This window comes from Falco rusticolus, chromosome 5, assembly GCF_015220075.1.
Source record: "Falco rusticolus isolate bFalRus1 chromosome 5, bFalRus1.pri, whole genome shotgun sequence".
Lineage (NCBI taxonomy): Eukaryota > Metazoa > Chordata > Aves > Falconiformes > Falconidae > Falco > Falco rusticolus.
This window is the reverse complement of record NC_051191.1, coordinates 85,646,326-85,659,834: the sequence shown is the minus strand read 5'-3', so window position 1 is coordinate 85,659,834 and position 13,509 is coordinate 85,646,326. Positions and strand designations below refer to the sequence as shown.

The 13,509-nt window shown below is 41.6% G+C and overlaps 1 protein-coding gene across 1 annotated transcript in view; it reads left to right on the top strand.

Annotated features, from left to right (window-relative positions):
* Positions 1–13,509, top strand: part of CFAP44 (cilia and flagella associated protein 44) — a 41,720-nt gene that overhangs the window by 26,959 nt on the left and 1,252 nt on the right. Inside the window, exons 24-33 of the mRNA XM_037389793.1 lie at positions 10–187; positions 3,485–3,988; positions 5,338–5,541; positions 5,961–6,150; positions 7,112–7,222; positions 8,713–8,843; positions 10,019–10,135; positions 11,045–11,246; positions 11,946–12,106; positions 12,879–13,013. Coding sequence (XP_037245690.1) covers positions 10–187; positions 3,485–3,988; positions 5,338–5,541; positions 5,961–6,150; positions 7,112–7,222; positions 8,713–8,843; positions 10,019–10,135; positions 11,045–11,246; positions 11,946–12,106; positions 12,879–13,013 — 1,933 coding nt within the window. The remainder of the gene's footprint in view (positions 1–9; positions 188–3,484; positions 3,989–5,337; positions 5,542–5,960; positions 6,151–7,111; positions 7,223–8,712; positions 8,844–10,018; positions 10,136–11,044; positions 11,247–11,945; positions 12,107–12,878; positions 13,014–13,509) is intronic.

Genomic DNA, 13,509 nt, shown 5'->3' with positions numbered 1-13,509 from the left:
ACCTACCAGATACAAGAGCAAACCTGGTGGTGACTATGAGAATCCCAAAGATGTTGAGGATATCAAAGAAGCACAGGAAAATATGGGATGTTATATGCTGAAGACTGCCACTAACTACAGAGTCCCTGAACACAGGCTTATGAACACTGAGAAGAAGTTGATGCAGCTCAAATCCCTGGAAGTGTTGGTATGTAAACTGATTTATTGATGTGTATATTTCTCCCTTTTTGAGGAGGGATGATAATGTATTAGTCACTGAAGAAATTTTTTGAAAGGAAATCAAAGTGGATGTGGGGAAAGGCCTTAAAGGACAAGACTATATTAAGTCAGGTTTAGTTACAGATCAGCTTTTCTCTTGTGAACTGGTAGTGCTTCACCAAACTCAAACCTGAATCAATCTAGGATAACTCTCAGCTGGCTCTTTTAAAATGAGAATTTACCTTCTCTTGTACTTCAGCAGGAACATAAGTCTTTCTGAATTCTTTAAAAATTCTTATCATCTAGTAAAGTTTTTTTTTTTTTTACAAAAAAGGGATGTGAGCAAAGACGTGTATCTAGTGTGGCCTTTCTATACTTGGACTTTGGCAATCACTCTTCTGGGTGATTTAAAATCTAAGCACTGGAATCTTCCTGAGAAACCAGGTCTTTTGGAGCCACCTTTCTGTGGTAGGACTCCTACAGCATCTGCATGTCTTTAACCACAAAGACACATGAAGCTAAAATGTTGTGTAATGTCTTTGTTGCTTTCCTTGTGACTTTCCGTGCCCCCCCCCCCCCATCTTTCTTCTCATAGGAACTGTTTTTAATTTTATTGCTGGAGTAAAACAGAGTGACAAATTTCTTTAGCTAAAAGAACAATGAAGAAATATGTCTATTGAACTTGGAACTGTCTAGTTGCTTTTTGGTAGGAATGCTTATTTCTTGCCCTGCTTACTGACAGAGCAGTGTCTTCACTGCATGGTTTATCTTTGTCTGGTGAAGTGTAGTTTGTGTTCTTGGTGGCCCTGAATCTTCTCCAGTCTTATCCTCATGAACCAGTTGCCTAATCTCGGGCACCCTCTGGGCTGGGTTGTTTGATAGTGAGGTCTAAACATTACAGAAGCAATGCTACAGTCTCAGAGGATTTGTTGGATCATTTTCATCTCATGCTTGGCCTCCAGTACTTCACTGTAGTGCTGATGTTATCAGATACCCAGTGATTAACCTAATTCAGTAGAGCAAGCCAATACAAAGGGAATAGTTCTTGTTGTAAATTCCTGGTTTATACAGATGAACAATTCCAGTTACTTCAGGTGGCTGGTGTATAGGGTTGTTTTCTTTTAGAAAGATGAGAGCCAAATAAATGATATATATGTGCCAAATATATTAATGTTAGATCACATTCCTTTTTTATTTCATGTGAAAAAAGTAAATTAATACAGTGTCTCCTTATCACAGACACAGAAGGATTGAAGTTGGAAGACACTTCTGGTGGTAACCTAGTCCAAACCCTCTGCCCAAGCAGGGCTATCTAGAGCAGGTTGCCCAAGACCATGTCCAGATGGCTTTTTAATTACTGCAAGGAGGGAGACCCCACAACCTCACTGGGCAATCTGTGCCAGTGCTCAGTCACCCTCACAGTAAAAAAGCGTTTCCTGATGTTCAGAGGGAACCTCTTGTGTTTCGGTTTGCACTCATCTCCTCTTGCTAGACACTGGGGGCCACTGAAAAGCTCCTGGCTCCATCTTCTTTGCACTCTTCCCTTCAGGTATTTATATACATTGTTGAGATCCCCTCTGCCCCACACCGAGCCTTCTCGTCTCCAGGCTGAACAGGAACAGTGCCAGCTCTCTTAGCCTTTCCTCACATGAAAGATGCTCCAGTCCCCTAATCATCTTAGCGGCCCTTCACTGGACTGTCTCCAGTAGCACCATCTCTCTCTTGTACTGGGGAGCCCAGAACTGGACACAGCACTCCAGATGTGACCTTGCCACTGCTGAGGAGGGGTCACCTCTCGCGACCTGTGATAACACTCTCCCTACCGCAGTCCAGCATAATGTTAGCTCTCTTTGCCACAAGGGCACGCTGCTGGCTCATGGTCCACTTGGTGGTCACCAAGACCCACGCTTTTTTTCTGCAAAATTGCTTTCCAGCTGGTCAGCCCCCAGTGTGTACCAGTGCATGGGGTTGTTCCTCCCCAGATGCAGGACTTGGCACCTCCACTTGTTGAACTTTGTGAGGTTTCTGTCAGCCCACCTCCCCAGCCTGCCCCTCTGGATGGCAGCACAGCCCTCTGGTGTAGCCACTCCTCCCAGTTTTACATTGTAGGCAGACTTGCTGAGGGTACTCTTTGCCCCATCATCTAGATAATTAATGATGTTGAACAGAATTATTATTACTGATTTCTGAATATAGAATTATTACTGAGGTCTGCCTACAGGCCAAGCAAGATGCAAACAGGTTGTTACAAATAGGTTTTGCTGCACTTGCCTGTTTACTTACTACCTGACATTTACATCTGATATAAGTGTCACTTTTCAGATTAGTGGATCTTCATCTTGAGTTTGAGAAAAAATATTCAGCTGATGCCAAAGTTTTCTGAGTTGACTTTGGGACTCTGGATTGCTGGAAGGCCTGAAGAGAATTTGTTTTGGACATCTAGTGGCTTGTATGAAATCCAAAAGCGCCTGACAGAATGTTACCTTCTTGCTTTTAATATTGCTATCTACTATACTTTGAAAATTCAGAAATTTATTCCACTTTTAATCACCTGCAATAGCTGTATCAGCTTCACCATCACATATAAAAGACAAGAATCTTATCTGCCTTCCAGAACCTACATTTATGGAGGACTGTTTCAGTATCTTTGAGGTTATTTGAGATAATGGCTTTGTTTCAGTGACTATGTCAAAGAAGTCTAGATTTCCGTACACCTGTGCATTTGGTAGTATGTACAGAAAAGGTCCTTTCAGGTATGTTTCTTTTGTCTTGGGGATGGAAGCTTACTTTACAAAATATTAGAAGAAATTTTCTTTTTCTTAATATATTATTTGTACTGTATGCCTGCAAAGAGGGCCATATATCAAAGCTGAGATACTCTTTGTATTTAATGAGAGACAACCCAAATGATTAATCCTTTAAAACCCACAGCTTCTTTTCACAGCCTCTGTCTGCTTTCTGCACGGCTTCAACATCTCATGTCAAGAAACTCACAGCGAAGTCAGGAACTGGGGGAAAATGAGGAAGCTTCGTTTCCTTTCTTACACCTTTGCTATTTTCTGTGAAGGAGAGAGAGAGAGGTGGTTCCTAAGATTTTAAAACCACAGACTGAAAGACAGCTGTTTAAAAATGTTAATGTGTGGAGATGGTACAGAAAAGAAAGCTAGTATGGAAAGAAAGAAAGTCAGTATGACATGCCTCTTAACCATTACTTGTGTTGGGGAAGGCTACGTATTCTGTTAGTGTTCCTGGGGAATACTACTAACATTTTTTTTTTCCTTTGCAGATCCATAAGAGGAAAGTGAATATGAACAAAGAGATCATGTCTTTGCGGGATCTCAAGGTTTCTATTATTGATGAAATCAAGTGTTTAGTGCAAGAATTGAAATCCATACAGGCAGCCTTGGATTCATCAGAATGTCTCCCTCTTCCCCTGATACCTCAGTTACACCCAGATGAGGTTCCTGAAAAAAAACTTGAGTACGACAGTGACATTCTCCTGAAGTTTAAAGAAGAGCAGGAGGCCAAGGCAAAGCTCCAGGAAGAACTGGAAAGGTCTCCCTCAGCTCATGCATTTAGGTATGAGTGTCTTCGAGCTCCTTCCATTAAAAAGATTGACCCTATGGCACTGGCTGCAGCTGCACAACCGATGAAAACAGTATCGTCTGTGGTCACAGAGCTGCAAAACGTTATTGAGATTGAGAAGGCAGAGCCAACAGAAATGGAACTTGAAATTTTAAAGAGAGAGAAGATAAAAAATCTATACTTGCAGGAGACCTTGATTAAAAAGGTAGGAAATCAAAAGTTATTTTTGTCAGGTTGAGCAATCATACTGCACCAGAAATAAAACCAAAACCCCTTCCATCTCAGGATTGCAGCTACTCTTCCCTTTCCAAAGTGCTGATCTGAAGGGATCAGCATACACCCCTAACTGTGACTGACTATTATCACTTGAAAAACAGATCTTGTATTTCTTATTGATTTTTCTATGAAACTATGAGCTTAGTGGTCAAAAAAGACAAGTAAAATGTTAGAAATTACTTGAAAAGTGACGAAAAGGGGAAAAAAGGAGCATCACTACAACTTTGTAGATTTCATTATGTTCTCAGCTCTTAAATAATTATAGTCCTAACTCTTTAGTCTTAAAAATTATATTGTAGAATTAGAAAAGGTACACAAAATGCTTAGTCATGGAAAAGCTTCTTTAAAAGGCACATCTAAATGGATAAAGCGTCTTTGGCCTGGAAAAGGGGCAACCGACAGGGTTGTAGTAGAGGTGATAACATTATGAGTAGCATAGAAAAGGAACGTGGGAATCACCTCTTAAAAGAAGAAGAGATATCAGATGAAATGGTTATGTAGAAAGCTTGAAACATGCGAACAGAAGTAGTTTTCCTATCCAACAATAACTAACCTTTGGAGCTCAGCGTTAGGATGTGGGGGAAGCTACCATTTCATAAAATCTGGAAGAAAAATCCATTCAGAGGCGTTGAACACAAACATACTCCTTCAAGCTCAGGATGCCCCTGAGTCAGAATTCAGGCGGGTACAGAGAGGAGCATGCCAGACGTGTTCCACTGTTCACTTGTTTGCTCTGTTTCTTGCTATCTTTTCTCTAACTTCTGCTGTTGGCCATTGACTCTTTGGTCTACCCCAACACAAACACCCTTGTGTTCCTGTGTGAAGGTTTTGAAAGAATATCCGAGTGCTGCTGTCACCGTCACATATGTATCAGTTAGTGCTGGCAGCTGCTAGTGCTGATTTAACTGTAAATGTCTAAGGGAAGAGCTGGCAGGTATTCTGAAAGAGGTCTGTCAAGGCAGAAGACTTTATTGCTACATCTGGGATTGTTAAATTAACTACTTCAAACGTTCCCTGAAGAGTAAAATACTTCGGGGGTAGAGTGGAATGCAGCGAGACATTCCTTTGAAGCCCTGGTGATTCTTTTACTATTGTGCTGAGAATGAAGGCACATTTGGGGTTAACTTTGTCTTTTTAAGGGCTTCAGTAATTCATAACAAATACCATGGGCGAGTTGTTGATTTAGCAGAGAGAATTTTTCTTTTCTCTAGCTTTACATGTTTAGCTCCACTCCTAATGCTTTCCCTGTTCCGCATTTGACTCTCTCATATGCTCCAGATCAACGCACTGGTGATCAACTTTGATGCTGAACTTTGCTTTCTACGGCACAAGAAACTGAAGCTGGATGTCCAGATGAAAAGCGCTGACCTGCGCTACATGACGTGGTATGAAGAGCTGCTTATCCTGAAGAACCTTGAGAAACAGGAGAACCTTCTCCAGGGGCGTGTTAGTGCCCTCATCAGCGAGCAGGAGGCCATGCAAGTAAGTACACCACGTGTCTCTGCTTTGACAGTATCACTAATGCAGGGCTTGAAACAAAAGCAAACTGTTAAGTAAATAGTGGCATTTTTTTGCTTCATATTAGCACCGATCCAGTGTCTAGTGCTAAATTTTAAAAAACACGAATTTCTTGATAATCAGCCTGGGATGGTCACTTTTAAATTCCAGTTGTTAATATTTTTGTCATCTTGACAGTTGTATTTTAATAGGTACTTCATGATGTGGAATAGTGACAAATGATATACTTAAATTTAAGAACTTCCAGGTTATGCTTGATTGAAACATAGGTTTAAAGAGAGAAAGACAAGTTTTGCATTTCACAGATCCTGTATGTACTTTATATATCCTACACACACGGGTTGTACCTTTTAACTGAAGTAGGGGTTTTTTTGTTTGTTTAGTCAAAATTGAACAGCTACCTTGCACAGATGGAGGATAGAAAGGATGAGATTGTAAAGCTTCAGGAATGTGAGAAAGCCCTTTATGCCAACTTCCAAGCATCCCTTGGAGAAAACAATGAGTTCTCCCATTTTCTGACCAAGGTTCTGAAGAAGAAAATCAACTGGGTGGAAAAAAAAGAAAGAGAAGCAGGTTGGAGATGCTGTTCTTTTTGTTTTATGGATTTGTTACACGGGCTTCCATGTGGTCAAGTAAACATCTCTCAAATCTAGCTGGAGCCCTGAATACATGCAACACTGAACTCCGTTCAGAAAACCATAGATCAGACCTACCCAGGTTTGTTTATGTCCTGATCCATGTTCCGTGGCAGCATTGTTATCTTGATTGATAACAATGATGTAATTCAGCCTCTAACTGACTACGTTTGGTCTGATGACAGCTCCTGCAATTTACTTCCTGTAAATCAATATTGAGCACTGGTAATTGGTATGAGGAAGAGGCAAAGTTTTAAATAGGTACTTTCCATGCTGTACCAATGGGAGCTATGGGTAAGTGATTAGTCTGCCACGTTCATGACAGTCTTCTTTAATCTGTCCATTGACTAATGAGAGGTCATAGACCTAATCTGCAATCATCTATTAGTCACAGGACTAAACATATTATGAAAGGATTTAATTTATCTTAGTGACTCTGTTTTAAACTGCTAGGGCTAGGCAGTCTTACTGAGCTAAAATACTTGTGCTTTCTCTTTGGCGTGGCTTTTGATTTCAAGTAGGACATGATTAGCAAAAAGCACAGACACAGTGATGTTTTCGTGACAGTTTTGTACCTTTGTATTTTGCTTGGTTGATTAGTCTCTGTAGCAGAATGGTAAACTCACAAGGTTTAAATTACTAGCACATATAGAGGAAACATTACCAAGGCCCCAAAACGTACCTGTGTCTGTGCCTTTGGCATTACTAGGTCATCTCTCTCCCTCATTTTTTATCTCTGTGAAGTTATCAGATCAATGCAAAAGGTACCTGGATTCACATATCACCAGGATGATCTTTCATGGGTTATTGGGATTGTGTTCACCAGCAGATTGGCGTAACACCCAGCCAGTGGGTCCATGGGCATTCTGCAAACCAGCAGTACTGTCCTTTTCTTCCAGATGAAGAAGATGAGGATGAAGAGGAGAACGCTGAAGAGTCCAGCTTGGGGACTGACGAAGAAAATTCTGGATCTGAAGATGAAGTTTTCGATGATTCTGTTTGCCCAAAGAGTACCTAAGCCATCATTTCCTTGCATTGACAACTTGTTTAGATTTAGCAGCAGCATTGTGTGTTTAAAAAGAAAACACAAAACTTTGTTCTTCACTACATATTAATGTCATTAAGGCCCAGAACTTGTGTACCTCTCCCGAGTGCAGCATTTCTCCCCAGGAAATCTCAGTGAAGATAATGAAACCGCTGGTACTATATGGTACCCTAATTAAAAACTTTATAAAAATAAAACTTAGCTAAGCACTAAGAATTATTTATTTCATGTAAAGAACCATTCACCATTTCCTGGCTGTTTTCTGGAGAGAAAAGGCTCCTCTCAGGAATGGAACTGGTGGGAGGCTGTAGCCGCTCTCTGGAAACCTGCTGCCTGTGCTAGCTGGGGGGATGCTACCGTGCTGGTAAACTAAGGTCTTTGTTACCCCCTCGTGGATTTATGCAGCAATTGCCTGTTGCTGGGCTCCGCTCTTGAGGGTCTCTGAAAAGCTGGGAGCTTTACTGTGCAAAATCTTCATCGTTCGGTCATTCAACAAAGGCAAGCAACTTCCCTGCGCCTCCTACCTTTTCTTTTGTATGAGTTTAGTTTAGGATGTTGTTGTCTTTTTTTTTTTTTAAAAAAAAAGACATATCTTCTTTGAGTGATACGTCAATGAGCACGTAACAACACTGCTTTACTTTCGGTTAGAACTTACCAACAAATTACCTTATTATAGATTTTTTTAATTGGATTTTAACATCATTTCCACAAATTGAATTTTTGATTAACTCCTCATTCATCTCCAATGAAATTTTGGGAAGAAATGAAGATTTTTACTTTTTATTAAAAAAGTCCAAATTACTAATTTAACAGGGAAATTACACGTTGCATTAGCCTCTTAGTATTTGTCTCTTCATGTGTCATTCGCCTTGCCTTTATTGGACTTTTTTTTTTTAATGCCTGCTGATTTGGGTATAATTATGCACTCGATTAGTATGACTGAAATCACTGTGTTTGATAGAAATTCACGGATCTTCCTTACCATGAAACAAATGAAACAGGTTCTATGAACCACAGCTGTGTTTACAGATAGAGCTATAAATGAACCCTACAGCAAATTCATCATTTCTAGTGAAGGGTGCTATGGATAAAAAACCCTACGTGTTGGCATAATTGAAGATTATACTGTTACATGTATTAATTACTGGGACTGCATTACTTACAAGAGCTGACTTTTGAGCACTTGGCTTGAATACTGGCTTTGATGCATTTAGTCTTACTTCAGGAAACAAACTGTCTTGACTGAACTTAAAGAAAAAAAGATCTGTCCAAGACATTCATCCCCTCATGGAGGAAAGTGGTTTATGTTTGAGAAAGCTTTAGGGAGCCAAGAGCATCATCTTATTATGGGGAACGCTGGGCAGTTTGCACAGCAGGAGAAGCTACTAGCTCAAGCCTGTAACTATAGTGCAGTCATAATGAAACTAAGCTATTCTTTGACTCTTTTCTTCTCAGATTGCAATGAGGCACTCTTCCGACACACCATCCAGCTCCGGCAGAAGCGGTTAGACATTGAGAAAGCTTTAAGAGAGAAGAAGAACGTTGCTGCTAACCTCAGAAAGAAATATAATGCCTTAGCCAAAAAGGTATTGTGTTTTCTTCTCAGCAAGCATCAGCTGGCTCCGTTACAGTGACAATGTTGTGCTAGTGATTTTGCCTAAGATTTAAAACCAAAATCCTAACCCTTTGAGAGGCCTCAGTTTGGGTAGAGATATCTGTGGTAGCACAGAGGCAGGAGGCAGCTCAACATGGGTCATCTGTCCTCCTGAAAAGGGTCAATCAAGGTGCTGTGCCCTTAGCTGCTGCGAGGCTGGATTCAGGTTTTAGGTCCAGTTCTGTCCCAGCTGCCTAGCCATCACGTGGCAGCAGGAACTGGATTCCGCGGTTCAGATGAAACACCTGATGTAGTCTGTCCTGTCCTCTGTGCATGTGTGTGGGGATGGAGAGAGTAAAGAATACTTATCCGAACACAAACGGAGGTTAACATAAATGCATAAAAATGATATTATTCCATCTATTTCTTTTTATTGTAGTTTTTTTGGGGTTTTTTGTGGTGTTTTTTTTTTTTTTTCTTTGTCACAGTAATTACTGAATAAACTCTCTTGGTGCAAGTTTTCCTTTTAGCTTTTTTGAGCTCCTGCATTCATCAAGACATTTGATTTATATTAATTCAAAAATATCAATTTGAAGGGTTATCCGGGATAGAGAGAGACTTCTGCCAAAATAACATTATGCAAGCCTTGCTTTTATTGTGCCTCAAAAATGTTCCATCAAATATGCTTAACTTACAACATTTTTTGTTTAGTTTTTAAAGGCTTTCCTAAGTGCCAGCTGCCACATATTCACCCTGAGGTCTGACATTTGAGTCTGAATTGTTTCTTTCTCATGCAGAATCAATAAGCATTTCCAGGCATAACACAGTAAAAAATGTATTGTGGGCTCTGTAGATCTAGAAGTGTTTTAGACAGTAAACCAAGCAGCGGTCTCTTGATACATACAGGGCTTCTCTACTAAAGGAGATGTTTGCGAGTGTACCTGTGTACAGAGGTATTCAGGGTAGAATCTTGCTTGCATATGTAGATGAGCCTTGTGTTTGCCTTTGAAACCCACCTGTCATCGTATGTAGAAAAAAAACACTTTTTTTTTTTTAAAAAAAATACTTCTTTCTCTTTTGGATCAGGAACTCTAACATAGAATCTTGCTGCCTTATGTATTTGAGTACTACAGGGTTTTTGTTTGTCCACAATTTGTCTTTCTGCAGGCAAAAGTAGTGGAAACCAGTCTGGACACTGCAGACGGAGAACTGGAGACCTTTCAGTGGGAAAAGCAGCAGAGACTGAATGAGCTATATGTAGTCGTGCCTTTGAAACTCCATCAGGTAATTCAGGATGCTGTGCGTCTGCAGGTGCAGAATGGCCGTGTACGTCTAAACAATGGTGTTACTGTTCTTTGAGGCCCTTAGCTCCTGATTCACCAGTGTCCTGGGAGTGAAGTATTAATTGAACTTCATGCTGCTATTGTTTTTGTTTCTTTCTCCTATACTGACATAAAAAGGGTAAGGGCAGGCAGGTCAGCCCATTGCTGAAACGTGCATAATCTTCAAGTGTTTTATAGATTTGGCATGGGATTTTCCTTCAGGTCCATACCTACTGATGTTCTCCTGGAAAAAAACCACTCCAAAAAACCAAGCCAAAAAAATCCCCCAAACTAAACTAGTGGGAGTTTTGCTCAATTCAATAATGCTGGACTGGATGCAGTGCATTCATCTACACAGCTGCTAGCGCGGGGATGATAAGTAGAAAATTAAGAGGAAAACTCAAGACAATACTGTTGTTTACTCTGGGCTGAATCTTGTCCTCAGAGAGAGAAGAGAGGCCTCTGCCTGTTCTGGCCAATATACCTCTAAGGCAAGCTCAGCTCTCTCCATTTGTTCTTTCACCATTCATTAAAAGGTTGGTAATAAAGACATAAGAGTCTGAGGCCTGACTCCACAATCCTGCAGCTCCCAGATCATTCCAAAGTACAGTTGACAGGGAGCCCCTTATTCCTCCTTGGTTTCAGGTGCCACAGGATGGTCAACAGCTTTATATGTAGGCAGTCAGCACAGCTTTAAGTAGTCTTTGAGCTTTGCTGAGTGGTAGTGTGATTCCCTGGCCCAAAACATGAGAGTTGCCTGTGCTTACTATTGCCTCACTCATTAGTTCTCTAATGCTCACACATTTCTTATCCAGAGAGATCACCAGCACCCTTAATAAAAGTCAGCCTTGCTTACGGCTGTTTCTCGCAGGTGGAGTACTTGGTTAATGGGGAGATGCCCAGTGACTTCTCCCAGGCTTTGGTATTTACCAGGCAGTCCTTACAGTATCTGCAGAAGAGAATTGTGGACCTACGTAATGAAAAGATAATGCAAAGAGGGATCTATAAGAAGGCCCAGGAGCAACATAAGCAGCTTGTCCGGGAAAAAAAGGAGATGGAGATAGAGATTCGACGTGAGTAACAGAGACTTTGAACAGCACAGCATACTAATGCTCATTCTGTCCCCCTCACTGCGTGGGGGTAACTCACCAGATGTCTGTCTTTACACTCACACAGATGTCACAGCTGGTTACTGCAGAAAATAAAACAGAACGAGCAGATCAAGTGGACTGTTTTGATGAAGTACTGGTAGTTCTCCAGCACTGCAGAGTCATTAGGCTGTGTGAAATAATTTGGGAACTTAGTGTAAGGAGAGTTGACTGAGATGAGACACTTGAAGTTAGGGCACGTGATTGCTGTTTCTGGCCGTAAACCAGAACTGCTCAGAAAAAAGTACTTTCCCTAAAGCATACACTTTTTTTGGCAATATCGTCCTCTGTGTAACATAAGAAGAGTGAAACAAGCCCTATTTGAAACGCTTTCCCAAGGACCAAACCCAAAAATGTGTCTAGCACCACCAAACCTGCAGGGGCCCTATATAGCCTTTGGTGTGGGAGTGGCTTACTAGAACTGGCTCAGAGTGTGGCTTAGTGACCACACAGACATGGTCATGGGCAAGGACAAACAGCAATATTCTGTTGTTGGCTCTGTGTGGCTTTGTGTGAATTATTTATTACAGAGCAAATACCAAAGAGCTCAGACAAAAAGCTGGGGGTAAGGTCCTTAACCACTGAAAGGCAGCGATGCCATTTGTGCTCTGCCCCCTCTGCTAGGACTGGAAGAGAAGTGCAATCATCTGATGATGAAGAAGTTTGGCCGGCTGGTGGATTTTGAAGCAGTTCAAGCACACTCTGTTAACATACGCATGGAAGAGTTGAAAGTGCAAATAATGGAGAAAGAATATGTGCACTCCCAGGAGCTCAAAGAGTGGGAGGTAAGGAGCAGGAAAAGGAGGGGGATGCGTTGTGATGATCTGTTGAGGCTTCATTTCCCTGGGGCTGAATAGTTACACTAAAACCTTTCGCGAACATGTTCATGTTTGGGTTTTTTTCACTTGTCGTTAATAGTTGGGCCATAATGGCCAACTCCCATTTCCCATAATGATTTCTACCTCTGTTCCAGCTGTTGACACGCATCCTATTTTCTCATGGAGTTAGTTGATAATCTTTTTGTTTTACTTTCCTCAAATGCATCCTTCTACTTCAGTCCCTATGTGAAGCTCTTCCGGAGTGCTTTCCTTCGGTTTTCAGCTGGGATACAGAACCTGCTGCCTCCTCTCACTGCCTTTGGTGACAAACTATTTGAGCAGGGGGCTCTCGTGAGCCCTGACTCATGCCTGGGATGCCAGTCTGTGCAGTCGGAAAACCTTATGTCTCTATCGGGGAGCCCAAGGCTCAGCTACTGTGGTGCGAACAGGCACCGCTCTTCTGCTGCCCTTACAGAAGGGCACATAGGGAAGTGCTATGTACCTAATGGCTTTCTCTTTCCCACACTTTTGCCTAACTGCTTTATCTACCTAAGTATTTGCAATATTAAAAAAATAAAGACGATGACAGATTGTGCTAAAGGCACTAGGGGGTCAGGTGGTGTATGCAGGATCAGTCTGTTGTTTAGCTCTCTTCTGTGGCACTTGTGCCTAGCACTTCTTTCCCACTTGGCTTTTTTTGTCCTCTTTCATCCCAGCTCAACCTTTTATATCTTTCTAGGAAAGAATCTTAGACCTGCAGCAGCAGCTAATGAAGCTGACAAAGGAAAACACCAGCAAGCTGCAGCAGCTGAACCAGTTTTGCCTTGAAAAGCAGCAACTTGAAACCAAGCTGGATTCACTAAAGAATGATCTGGTAAGCCTCTTAGCTGCTGTGCTACGTGCAGGTTTGGAAGTGTTCAGAAACGGGTAAGGGATCACCTGGCTCTCACCGGCTCTGGTCTTACATCCTGCTCTGCAGTCAGCACTTCGAGCTAATATTGTCTAGTGGCGCAGGCTGGATGGCTGCTCCAGGTCTTGTAGAAAGGGAGAGGAATGAGCTGATCCTGAGGTAGGCAGTACCTTAGCTTCCCTGTATTTTCTTCACTGATTTCTAATATTGAAACAAACTCATCTTATTTCTAATTTAAAAATGTCTTCCAGCAAGCAAAAATTATTCCTTCGTTACGTGGAAACAGCCAAATGAATGAAAGAGTTTTCTTTACTCTGTATTAGGGAGTAAGGCAGCTGCCTGTGACCGCCAGAGTCTAAGTCAGCAGTCTCTCACTCTGACTTCCAAGTAGTTCTGACTGAGGGGTGGAAAAGTCACGCAGCTGTCCTGCCTCTTGGAAAGCTTCGATTTCCTGCTTGAA